The sequence below is a fragment of the Asterias rubens genome, chromosome 22, assembly GCF_902459465.1.
Source record: "Asterias rubens chromosome 22, eAstRub1.3, whole genome shotgun sequence".
Taxonomy (NCBI): domain Eukaryota; kingdom Metazoa; phylum Echinodermata; class Asteroidea; order Forcipulatida; family Asteriidae; genus Asterias; species Asterias rubens.
In genome coordinates this window covers 10,489,705-10,503,027 of record NC_047083.1, presented here as the reverse complement: position 1 = coordinate 10,503,027, position 13,323 = coordinate 10,489,705, and the positions used below count along the sequence as shown (strand labels likewise).

Genomic DNA, 13,323 nt, shown 5'->3' with positions numbered 1-13,323 from the left:
CCAAAATCATTTCCCAATCTTAACAAGTTTAGCACCAATGGATGGACAATTTCAAGGGCTTTCCTCTCGTACAAAAATTAGGGCTATGGGGATTTTCAAAGCGACGCTAGAGGTCAGGGAGTAGACCCGACCCACCCCCTAAATTTGGGACATTTAATGCATGATATACACGGCATGTGGTGATTACTGGAGAAAACAAATGCCTTGAAAAAAAAGCCCGGACTTATAAAAACTTTCAGCTATGCTTTTGAATCATTCTGGAACTAAAAACGATAGAGAGACGCAGTTTGTACTTGCGTCATCCTGGCATGTCCCTGAATTTAAAATTTCAAAGTTTTAGAGCGGCTTCCAGACTTCTTGGTACCGAAAATTAAAAGTAGGCGGCTGTGCTCCGAAACGAACTCAACAAGCCTCCTAACGGGATTTTTGTGCACAAAGAAAATCAAAAGTACAACGGGTCAATTTGACCCGAAATCATTGCTCAATCTAAACAAGTTTAGCACCATTGGATTGCCAATTTCAAGGGCTTTCCTCTCGTACAAAAATTAGGGCTATGGGGATTTTCAAAGCGACGCTAGAGGCCAGGGAGTAGACCCGACACCCCCCATAAATTTGGGATATTTAATGCATGATATACACGGCATGTGGTAATTATTGGAGAAAACAAATATATGCGTTGAAAAAAAGCCCGGACTTATACAAACTTTCAGCTATACTTTTGAATAATTCTGGAACTAAAAACGATAGAGAGACGCAGTTTGTACCTGCGTCATCCTGGCATGTCCCTAAATCAAATTTCAAAAATTTAGGGCGGCTTCCAGACTTCTTCATACCGAAAATTAAAAGTAGGCGGCTGTGCTCCGAAACGAACTCAACAAGCCTCCTAACGGGATTTTTGTGCACAAAGAAAATCAAAAGTACAACGGGTCAATTTGACCCGAAATCATTGCTCAATCTAAACAAGTTTGGCACCATTGGATTGACAATTTCAAGGGCTTTCCTCTCGTACAAAAATTGGTGCTATGGGGATTTTCAAAGCGACGCTAGAGGCCAGGGAGTAGACCCGACACCCCCCATAAATTTGGGACATTTAATGCATGATATACACGGCATGCGGTAATTAAGGAGAAAACAAATATATGCCGCTGAAAAAAAGCCCGGACTTATAAAAACTTTCAGCTATACTTTTGAATAATTCTGGAACTAAAAACGATAGAGAGACGCAGTTTGTACCTGCGTCATCCTGGCATGTCCCTGAATTTAAATTTCAAAGTTTTAGAGCGGCTTCCAGACTTCTTGGTACCGAAAATTAAAAGTAGGCGGCTGTGCTCCGAAACGAACTCAACAAGCCTCCCTAGGGGATTTTTGTGCACAGAGAAAATCAAAAGTACAACGGGTCAATTTCACCCAAAATCATTTCCCAATCTTAACAAGTTTAGCACCAATGGATGGACAATTTCAAGGGCTTTCCTCTCGTACAAAAATTAGGGCTATGGGGATTTTCAAAGCGACGCTAGAGGCCAGGGAGTAGACCCGACACACCCCCTAAATTTGGGACATTTAATGCATGAAATACACGGCATGTGGTGATTATTGGAGAAAACAAATATATGCCTTGAAAAAAAAAGCCCGGACTTATAAAACTTTCAGCTATGCTTTTGAATCATTCTGGTACTAAAAACATAGAGAGACGCAGTTTGTACCTGCGTCATCCTGGCATGTCCCTGAATTTAAATTTCAAAGTTATAGAGCGGCTTCCAGACTTCTTGGTACCGAAAATTAAAAGTAGGCGGCTGTGCTCCGAAACGAACTCAACAAGCCTCCCTAGGGGATTTTTGTGCACAGAGAAAATCAAATGTACAACGGGTCAATTTCACCCAAAATCATTGCCCAATCTTAACAAGTTTAGCACCAATGGATGGACAATTTCAAGGGCTTTCCTCTCGTACAACAATTAGGGCTATGGGGATTTTCAAAGCGACGCTAGAGGCCAGGGAGTAGACCCGACACCCCCCCTAAATTTGGGACATTTAATGCATGAAATACACGGCATGTGGTGATTATTGGAGAAAACAAATATATGCTTTGAAAAAAAAGCCCGGACTTATAAAAACTTTCAGCTATGCTTTTGATTCATTCTGGAACGAAAAACGATAGAGAGACGCAGTTTGTACCTGCGTCATCCTGGCATGTCCCTGAATTTAAATTTCAAAGTTTTAGAGCGGCTTCCAGACTTCTTGGTACCGAAAATTAAAAGTAGGCGGCTGTGCTCCGAAACGAACTCAACAAGCCTCCCTGCGGGATTTTTGTGCACAGAGAAAATCAAAAGTACAACGGGTCTATTTTACCCAAAATCATTGCCCAATCTTAACAAGTTTAGCACCAATGGGTGGACAATTTCAAGGGCTTTCCTCTCGTACAAAAATTAGGGCTATGTGGATTTTCAAAGCGACGCTAGAGGCCAGGGAGTAGACCCGCCACACCCCCTAAATTTGGGACATTTAATGCATGAAATACACGGCATGTGGTGATTATTGGAGAAAACAAATATATGCCTTGAAAAAAAAGCCCGGACTTATAAAAACTTTCAGCTATGCTTTTGAATCATTCTGGAACTAAAAACGATAGAGAGACGCAGTTTGTACCTGCGTCATCCTGGCATGTCCCTGAATTTAAATTTCAAAGTTTTAGAGCGGCTTCCAGACTTCTTGGTACCGAAAATTAAAAGTAGGCGGCTGTGCTCCGAAACGAACTCAACAAGCCTCCCTAGGGGATTTTTGTGCACAGAGAAAATCAAAAGTACAACGGGTCAATTTCACCCAAAATCATTGCCCAATCTTAACACGTGTAGCACCAATGGATGGACAATTTCAAGGGCTTTCCTCTCGTATAAAAATTAGGGCTATGGGGATTTTCAAAGCGACGCTAGAGGCCAGGGAGTAGACCCGACACACCCCCTAAATTAGGGACATTTAATGCATGAAACACACGGCATGTGGTCATTATTGGAGAAAACAAATATATGCGGTGGAAAAAAAGCCCGGACTTATACAAACTTTCAGCTATGCTTTTGAATCATTCTGGAACTAAAAACGTTAGAGAGACGCAGTTTGTACCTGCGTCATCCTGGCATGTCCCTGAATTTAAATTTCAAAGTTTTAGAGCGGCTTCCAGACTTCTTGATACCGAAAATTAAAAGTAGGCGGCTGTGCTCCGAAACGAACTCAACAAGCCTGCCTACGGGATTTTTGTGCACAGAGAAAATCAAAAGTACAACGGGTAAATTTGACCCAAAATCATTGCTCAATCTAAACAAGTTTAGACCCATTGGATGGACAATTTCAAGGGCTTTCCTCTCGTACACAAATTAGTACTATCAGGATTTTCAAAGCGATGCTAGAGGCCAGGGAGTAGACCCGACACACCCCATAAATTTGGGACATTTAATGCATGAAACACACTCCATGTGGTCATTATTGGAGAAAACAAATATCTATGGTGGAATAAAAGCCAGGACTTATAAAAACTTTCAGCTATGCTTTTGAATCATTCTGGAACTAAAAACGATAGAGAGACGCAGTTTGTACCTGCGTCATCCTGGCATGTCCCTGAATTTAAATTTCAAAGTTTTAGAGCGGCTTCCAGACTTCTTGATACCGAAAATTAAAAGTAGGCGAACACAACAAGCCTCCCTACGGGATTTTTGTGCACAGAGATAATCAAAAGTACAACGGGTCAATTTGACCCCAAATCATTGCTCAATCTAGACAAGTGTAGCACCATAAGATGGACAATTTCAAGGGCTTTCCTCTCGTACTAAACTTAGTGCTATGGTGATTTTCAAAGCGAGGCTAGAGGTCAGGGAGTGGAACCGACACACCCCCAAGATTTAGGCCATTTCATGCGTGATACACACGGCACGTGGTGAACATTGGAGACAAAAAATATATTCATTGAAAAAAAAGCCCGGACTTATAAAAACCTTCAGCTATACTCTTGATTCATTCTCGAACTAAAAATGCTAGAGATACGGAATTTGTACCTGAATCATCCTGGCATGTCCCTGCATACAAATTTTAAGGTTTTAGAGCGGTTTCCAGAGTTCTTGATACCGAAAACGACAAGTAGGCAGCTGTGTTCCAAAACGAACTCAACAAGCTTCCATACGGGATTTTTGTGCACAGAGAAAATCAAAAGTTCAACGGATAAATTTTACCCCTAATCATTGCTCAATTTAAACAAGCCTCTCAAGCTTTCGAACAAGCTGTCTGCCGGAGAGAAAATCAAAAGTTACAACGGGTCAAATCGACCCCAAATCATTGCTCAACAATCTTAACAAGTTTGGCATCATTGGATGGACATTTTCAAGGGCTTTCCTCTCTTACAATTAATTATCCTTTTCTTTGTTATGCGCTTTGATCATGTTTTGAAAAAGCGCAAATACTTACATGTTGTTCTTATTATTATTACAGTACTTAACTTAAGTACTGTAAAAGAACTCTGGACACTATTGGTAGTTGTCAAAGACCAGTCTTTTAACTTTGTGTATCTAAACTGCATAGTATTATTAATAACAAAACCTGTGCAAATTTGAGCTCAATCGGTTAATTGTTGATCTGCGAGACAAAAATGTAAGAAAAAAACACCCTTCTCACACGAAGTTGTGCGCTTTCAGATGCTTGATTTCGAGACCTCAAAATCTATGCCTGAGGTCTCGAATTCAAATTCGTGAACAGTTACTTCTTTTTCGAAAACTACGTTACTTCATAGACGAGCCATTTTTCACAATGTTTTATACTACCCACCAGCTCCCCATTACTCGTTACCAAGGAAGGTTTTATGCTATAAATTATTTTAAGTATTTTTACAGTGTCCAGTGCCTCAACTAGTGTCCAGTGTGCGGAACACGTTGTGGAATTCAGAGCCTCACAAAACAGTAGTTTCCAGGGAATGGCACGGGATTGGGATTGGAGTGGAGCTATAAGGGACTTGAGTCAAGTTCAGAAGAATACCAGAGACCTGCCTGCAAAACCGGCGTGTATTCACCTTTGACCTCAGTCGTGTCACAGAGATACTCAGTCAAATTCTATACGCCTATCTTAAAGTCACCTGGAAATAGAATTGTTTTTCTTTCAAACATAAGAGTATATGCTTCCGAACAATAAAACAATTTTTTTAGTAATTGTTTGTCACGATTTATATGTTTAAAAAATATATAAAGTTGTTTGGGGGCTGACTCCGCCTACCCCTTTTGTTACGTCATTCAAGGCAGACTTTGCCTGCATTGCGTATAGTAAACACACGTGCAAAGTACATGTACGCCCAAGTCGTGAGTTGGTACATTTCGCAAAGTGTTTTTCTGCATTCAGCAGCAATACACCTGGTCGGCATTGCCGGAAAAAAACATTTTTTTTTTTTTTTGAAACGTACAAACTCACGACTTGGTCCGTACATGTACTTTGCAATTGTGTTTACTCTACGCATTTCAGGCAAAGTCTGCCTCGATTGACGTCACAAACAGCGCCCTCTCGGGTCGGGGTCTACTCTTAAATTTGTAATTAATAACATAAGAACTGATTTTTTAAAACCTTAGTTAACTGTTTATTCACATTCAACTCATCAAAACACATATATTAGTGACAAACGCTTTATTTTGAAAAAATACCACTTCCAGAGGTGACTTTAATATGCATGAGGTACGTCACAATGCTAACTCAAAACGAGGCGATGGGTGCAGCCACTGCAAGTGATGGGGAACGTGCGCCCATAGCCTCATTTTGGGTAAGATTTATGGCTTCATGCATAAGTATTAAGAGAGGCGTATTGCGGATGTGACAGGAGTGTACTGTTGCGAATAAGACAGGGGCCCAGTCTAAGATAGCTATGGCTGCGTTCGTTTAGCTTCCCTGGGTCGACCCCGGTGTGTAGCGGGGTTTTCTTCCAGGACGAATGTGGGTAATTATCTGCACACGTTCGTTCTGGGGAAAAAATACGCCAAACACCGGGGTCGACCCGGGGAAGCTAAACGAACGCACACTATGTATCAAATTGATCGCAGCATACTGGCTCTAGACCACGTACAAAGCTTTACGCGCTCGCCCGAGTATTGGCGGAAGTGTCAATAAACAGCGCCCTCCACCGGTCGCCCTCCTTTAGGATTAAGCGATTAATGTCTTGTTCCTGGTATCGTTGTTGTAGATTTCCCGAACAGAATGTAAAAGTCTGCAGACTATTTAGAAGGAGATCGAGTCTGCTCAATGTCTGCTACACGGTGGCTATTGATTGATATGATGTTGACGATTAACTTCGTTTCCATGGATGAATGATTTCTTTCAAAACACAGTTATCAATTGTACGTTTTTGATTTATTGAAATTTATAAAATGGAGGCCAGAAAGAAAGCAACATTTGGAGGTTATAAATCGAACAAAAAACATGAGAATCATGTGATTGGAAACACACGTGAAGGTGAGTCCGCCCGCCGGCCACGAACTCCGTCAGCAGAGTCAGACTGGGTCAAGTGATTAGTGAGCACTGACTCTGACAGTGACACTAGTATCTTGCATCTTGCATTGTTGTACTCTCCCATAAGCATTGCTGCTGTCCTGGAGAGGGTGGGTTGCAATTTCCATTGTGACAGTGACACAGTAGTAGTGACAGTGACACTGACTCACTGAGTGACTGATACTGTTTGATACAATGTACAAGGATAGTAGTACTAGTACTAGTAGCTCTCTATTATAGTATTATAAGTAACTGAGTGATAATGACTATTTAGTTTAGTTCAGTTTGTGCAAGTATTAATAGTAGGCCTACTAGTACTGGTAAGTATTAGTATACACATATTCAAATTGACTGGCAATGACTCATGAGGTAACTAGAGTGTACGAGCCGAGGAACTTTGTTGAGTGACCAGAACTTCCGAAGAGCGACCTATTTCCCGAGGCCCCTCTTCTGGATCTGGTCACTCACATGCCTGAGGGGACAATACGTACACTGGTTACCGAATTATGCCAGTCAATATGTGTTTTATAACACAGCTCGAAGTTTTGTAGTTGCTGTTCACAGTTCAAGCCAAGAGAGGGCGCTGTATCGGGCACTATTTTCAAAGAGTAGTGCCCGCTAGTTCCCACAAAACAGGCACGCGCGATTACTAGACTATATTAGTTCATCCCACGTTACCGTGTTTCAGCCGCCCAGAATACAGAACGAGCAAGAGGTGTGTTATAATTAGATTTAGAACTAGGCAAACTAGATTATTTTATGATTTCTCCAAGAACTATAGGTTTCGTTCCGCTATCGTCTTCAGTAACTCATAGTCATCGAGGTTGACATCTCTCATGACAAAAACAAGTCATGCTTTTTTGTCTGGTTCTTTTAACTTTGTTTACGCAATTTTGTTTTTCTCTATTATTAGGCTTTATGTGTCCTTTAAAATCTCATTGGCCTTTGGGGCGACAGAAAATCCACACGGCAATCTCAAAAATTGTTAAAAGTTATAAATTCTTACTGTAATTCAGTCCCCAACAGCCAACTACTCTGTTTTACCACTCTACCCTACAAATGCTGATTGTCCCCGACGCGTCGTGAGGTCACAACACGATCCTGCGTGTATTTTTTTCACAGGACAAACGTGGAAAATTATCTGCATAAGAAAGAAAAAATACCCTATCCGTGCTTTGTGTACAAAATTATATGTCCACGCGTCAGGACAATCGCCATTTGTACTGTAGTGGTAAAACAGAGTAGTTGGGGACTGAATTACGACGGTAATAATTTATAATAATTTAAAAAATTGAGATTGCGGAGTTGATTTTCTGTCGCCCCTAGGGCCAATGAGAGTTCAAAGGACACATAGAGCCTAATTTTGGCGAGATTAAAAGAATTAGAAAAAAGCAGACTCGTTATTGTCGTGAGAGATGTCAACCTATGAGGTTACGCGAGACGGTAGCGGAACAGAAACCTCATAGTTCTATGTAGGAGTAGGATATGATTATGTTGAGTAAGGAAGAAATATCTCACATAAATACTGAGCAGAACTTCAGAAGGGTAGCCTACCTTTTTTGTATTTAAGAACAACCTTCTTTCTAACTATTTTTTTAAGAGGAGGGGGCATGGTGGCCCTTGATGATCTTATTCTCAATCAAGTATTGTTTGAAGCTTTGCATGATCATGATGGTGTCGATATATTGGAAGAAAATGTCTAAATATTATGTCAACCACACTCGACTATTTCTTGTATTGCATTTTTAGTATTCAATGTTCCGACTTCTTTAAATTGTTCCATGTTTGCCACTTTGTAATGTATTTCGTTTTTGATTGAATCACAGGGCAAGGTTATGCAGATAAAAGGAAACGTAAAATTGTGAGCCGTTATAAAAAACTGATGCGTAAAACAAGACTGAATGAAGCACATGTTGATAATGAACATCCATCGAAGCAACCTTCCATGAACCAAACAGAGGAGAAAGATAAAGAGAAAACAACACATTACAGAAAGTAAGTACGGCTTTTGTCTTGAGTTAATTTTAATTCAATGTGTGACAATACATCATTTTTAGTATTAATTATTTTTTATATGGTGTTGTCAGCGCAGAGTTTGGGTTCAAATCCCAGTCATGACACTTGTGCCCTTGAGCAAGGCACCCAATCATAATTGCCTTGTACAAAGTTGGGAAGGTAGTAGTACATTCTGCTCTACCAGTCAGGCTCTTAGTGGATGATACCCAAGCCTTCATCCTTACAGACTGTGAAGGGGATTACCCTGTTTCAGCCCTAGGAATAGGTGGCAACATGCCCCTGGTGGCAGTAGCCCTCTCCTAGTGCATTCTGCTCTACCAGTCAGGCTCTTAGTGGATGGTACCCATGCCTACATCTTTACGGGCTGTGACAGAAGTAACCCTGTTTCAGCTCCAGGAGTAGGTGGCATTGTGTTGTGCCCCCAGCGCAGTTGATTTGGGTTGGTAGCCCAAATCAGTTTTTAAAAGTGAAGCCTAATTAGCACTCACCGTATGTGCCTGTTGGGAATATATATTATAATAAAAGAAAAGAAGAAAAAAATGAGCATCAGGCCCAGAATTTCATCTTTGAAAGGGCAAGGTTAGTTTCATTTTGCAAAGGGCACTTCCATTATAAAATCTAAAAGTCTATGGGACATCAAGGCCAAGACCGGGGGCATCGCAGGCCATGGTCTCTATAGGCTCCATGTAATTACCAATAGTGTCCAGTATCTTTAAGCATTCTGATTGATATTGTGTCTGTTTTGTTTTATGTTTCAAGAAGCGAACAGAGAAGGAACACACAAAGCGTTTATAACAAAGACAAGATGCAGAGAGGAGGACGCAGGAAACAAAGTGAAAAAATAAAGAAAGGATTCAATCGTTACAGTGATACAGAGAGAATACGACAGAAACAAGTTCAAGAACATCATAAACAATTACAAGTAAGCTCAAACTGTTACGGCAAAGGTTTCGTCAATCTACAATCCCGGCTAGTTTCCCCTTTAGTTGGCTCTCATTGCAAGGTATTATGCATTACATTCAATAATGAGTCGGGGGAGAGAATGTTTATGGTCGGGGGAAGTCGAAAGCGAATGTTTATTGTAACATTGAGAATGGGTGGACTAAGCATTTTGGCCGGGTTTGTAGTCATTCACAATTCACACAAGCTTTTTTTTAAAGCACGGGTAAAGACTCAAAACAAATAATATAAACATAACAACTTACTTGGTGACAAGCAAATTAGAGCTGAGAGTAACATAGCTTTTATGAAAGAAGTAATTCCTCACTGAACTAATTGATTTTGAAAAAGACTTCAGGCCTGATGCCTTTCTCAGGCATCTGAAAGTACTTGTGCAACAAGGTTGGCTTTTCTTTCATTATTTTATTGCAACTTGGACGACCGAATGAGAACAAATTTTCACAGATTTGTTATTTTATGCACGTTGGGAAACACAAATTGAGAACACTGGTCTTTGACAATAATTACCAAAGGTGTCCAGTGCCTTTAAAGTTTTTAAAGTTCTTGCTTCTTGTTTAACAGTTTGTGAGGAAATTCTTGAGTGGAATTTTTCATGGTGTTTTTATGAGGTGTTCGGGCCAACAGCCCGCAACACCTCTTATTTATTTTGGTTTTATTGGATATACACCGATGTGTGTCAGCACCTAACACTCGGCACATTCCCTAGTTTGTGAAAATAAAATCCCAAGCAATCACTCAGGTGGGTTTTTAACCCTTGACCTTTGCAAATCTAGCGCAGTGTTATACCAACAAGATTACCTAGAGTGCCTGGTAGCTAAAGGCAGTTTCAATCCTTTGTACTAGCAGCAGGTACTGCAACCACTTAATAGTGTACAAATATTGACTGCTTCGAGTGCTATGGTTACAACTCCGACTCCCTCGGTGATCCCTGGAGCGTTCTATTTTCCCGAGGCCCAGCCAAGGGAAAATGGAACGGTCCGGGGATCACTGAGGGAGTTGGAGTTTTAACCTTAGCACCCGAAGCAGTCATTATTTGTTTTATAACACCCCAACAGACTATCCTCTAGTACACATAATGTTCCTACACGCATTTCAGATACACAGATGCACAACTGATTGTGTTCGAGGGGGGGGGGGGGTAAAAAGACATCTGGGTACTGCACGCCGTGTGATAGTCGTTGGACTATCACACGGCAATTGATGCATTATCACACGGCGCCGTTTCTAGTCAAACTAAGACAAATCAAGTTACACGCTCTAAACCAATGAAAAGGCAGAATATTAATTGTATGGGGTGTTAAAAATGTGAATATTCTTTTGCCAATATATTTTATTTATTTGTTTGGGTTTTTTTCAGGAGAAGGCTGCAAGACGGAAATCGCGGGAGGAAGCTTTAAAGAAACATAGAGAAAAAAAGGAAGCAACGCACAAGAAGTTGAGTAAACGAACAGCGAGAGGCCAGCCTGTTATCAAATATCAAATGGAGTACTTATTACAAAAGATACAATCACAAAATCAATGATACCGAAATACTAGATACCTATTGGCCTATTTTCTAAATACCAATATTTCACTGCAGGCCTATAGCTTATTTATTGGGTCATATTCTGGCATAAGAGGGGCCTACTGCATCTTAAAGCATAAAATCACAACCCAAAGATTGTCCAAATTTTGATTTCAGTTTCGGCCCTATTCAAATATAAATTTTACCCAAAATAGAGCTTATTTATTGGGTGAAGTTATATCAAAGGCATCGGCAGGGCCTATTATGTGTCATTTTAGAGCAGGAAACAGCATCTCAAAAAATTTTCAAAATTTTGATTTAACTGAACATTTTACACAGAATATAACTTGCGAACCACAGAAAATGTTTACTTAGCAGAAATTTGATAGGACAACTTGTAACCGGTTTTCAGTAGAAAAGTGATAATCAAATTCTACGCAAAAAGAATGTGAAAAAATAATGATTTACTGTGAAATATATTTGTTGTGGATGTATTTTTCAAGTATTGTTTATAATGATACATTTGCCTATTATTTTTGATTGGTCTTTTCTGTAGACTTGGAACTGGATTTGTAACAGACAGAGACCCAATTAAAACCACATCGGTGAACTGGATTTGTAACAGACAGAGACCCAATTAAAACCACATCGGTAATTTACAAGTTTGATTAATATGGAGGTTGATAATAGTTTATTTTAATTATTTCAAAAAAATGATAAATAAAAGTCATAAAATCTGCCTCAGAATCCATCCGATTGAAGTGTTTATTAATTTCGTGTGGTTTTCAACTTGTTTTTGTTTCAACTTGTAATAATTCTTGTTACTATGTAGAAAAATGCAATGGGAATCGGTACTGTTGGCCTTACACTTTCAATCAAAATTCATTCAAAATCATTTACAAAACATTTTTGTATTTTTATGTTGTCATCATGAATTTGAAAGAATAGGACATTGGTAAACCCTTGCATTTTATCTTGAAATTCAACCAAAAAAGAAATAGTTTGGTTTTCTTTCATAAAGCATGATCACAGTATTAAAGGCTTGAGATAACACTGTCTAATTGGTTGTTTTTAATAACTATGGCATCTCAAAAGTTGAATCCAGCTAATATTTTAAAATATATAACTCTTGAAGTTTGAAAATTCTGACACAAAAATGAAAACATTCCGGTGCAGTGTCACCCTTTTAAATAAGGGTCACATGATCGACTTAACCCAACCTAATACCCTACCCCATCTTAGACACCTTTAAGATAAATGATTAATTTGAGTGGAGAATGGTCATCAAAATTCATCGAAAATTATACTTCACTCGAGACATAAGCCTTCAAAATATATTGAATGTTTTAAAACAAAAATTTGAGTTAAAAAAACACTTAAAACATGCACAATATGGGCGTACAACTTTTTCTTTTTTAATTATTATGTCCTACAAACTCAACGCTGCGGGCGCTGTCTTCAATTTATGTCAATATTATTGTCCAATGCTTCGACCACACAACGCTGGTAATTGCTGTATCTCAACATGTGCATTAAATAACAAACCTGTGAAAATAATTTGAGCTCAATCAATCGTCGAAGTTACGAGATAATAATGAAAGAATTAAAACCCTTGAAACACGAAGTTGTATGCTTTCAGACGCTTCATTCGAGACCTCAAATTCTAAATCTGAGGTCACGAAATCAAATTGTGTGGAAATTCTTTATCGAAAACTACGTTTCTTCAGAGGGAGCCGCACAATGTTTTATACCATCAACCTCTCTCCCCATTAATCGTTACCAAGAAAGGTTTAAGCTAATAATTATTTGGAGTAATTACCAATAGTGTCCACTGCCTTTAAGTAACTCCCCATTATTACCCACCACTTTACGCCTGCTGAACAATTTATTGGTTGTATATATTTTGTAACTAAAGTGTCACTTTAGTATACGCATTTGTTCGGTCAATAAGTTTTTATATTATCGCTTATCGGCCTTTATTGGCTACAAAAACTATCTCCATGCAGTGGTTTGTGGCCAACCCGTTTTCTCCACAGCCCCCATACCTATTTTGAAAACACCTTACCTTTGATCTTGTATTCTTTAATTGCCCGTAATTAGTTGCATCATGCGAATTGCTCTCTAACTAATCCTACGCGTTTCCCTGCATCCTGCATTGTAATGCATTACCATTACGAATACGATACGAGTGCCACTTTTTTGCTCGGTAATCCATCCTTTCATACGGTACATCCTTTGTCCTCATGGTAATAACCGCCTGGGCCCTAGAGCTGCTAAGTACAAAACTGTTGCTTACCGTACAATTTCGTCCTTGATAAAATTTGTGTGCTAAGCAGCTCT

At 39.5% G+C, this 13,323-nt stretch overlaps 1 protein-coding gene across 1 annotated transcript; it reads left to right on the top strand.

Annotated features, from left to right (window-relative positions):
* Window positions 1-6,204: 6,204 nt before the first annotated feature.
* On the top strand, window positions 6,205-11,730 carry LOC117305280 (thyroid transcription factor 1-associated protein 26 homolog). Its single transcript, XM_033790121.1, has 4 exons — window positions 6,205-6,467; window positions 8,330-8,498; window positions 9,279-9,441; window positions 10,837-11,730. The coding sequence occupies exons 1-4, from the start codon at window positions 6,383-6,385 to the stop codon at window positions 10,999-11,001; spliced, it is 582 nt and encodes a 193-aa protein (XP_033646012.1). The 5' UTR covers window positions 6,205-6,382; the 3' UTR covers window positions 11,002-11,730.
* Window positions 11,731-13,323: the final 1,593 nt, after the last annotated feature.

Coding starts and splice junctions, on each gene's coding strand:
- LOC117305280 (XM_033790121.1), top strand. CDS start 6,383: ATGGAGGCCAGAAAGAAAGCAACATTTGGAGGTTATAAATCGAACAAA. Junction 6,468..8,329: donor GATTGGAAACACACGTGAAG/GTGAGTCCGCCC, acceptor ATTGAATCACAG/GGCAAGGTTATGCAGATAAA. Junction 8,499..9,278: donor AAAACAACACATTACAGAAA/GTAAGTACGGCT, acceptor TTATGTTTCAAG/AAGCGAACAGAGAAGGAACA.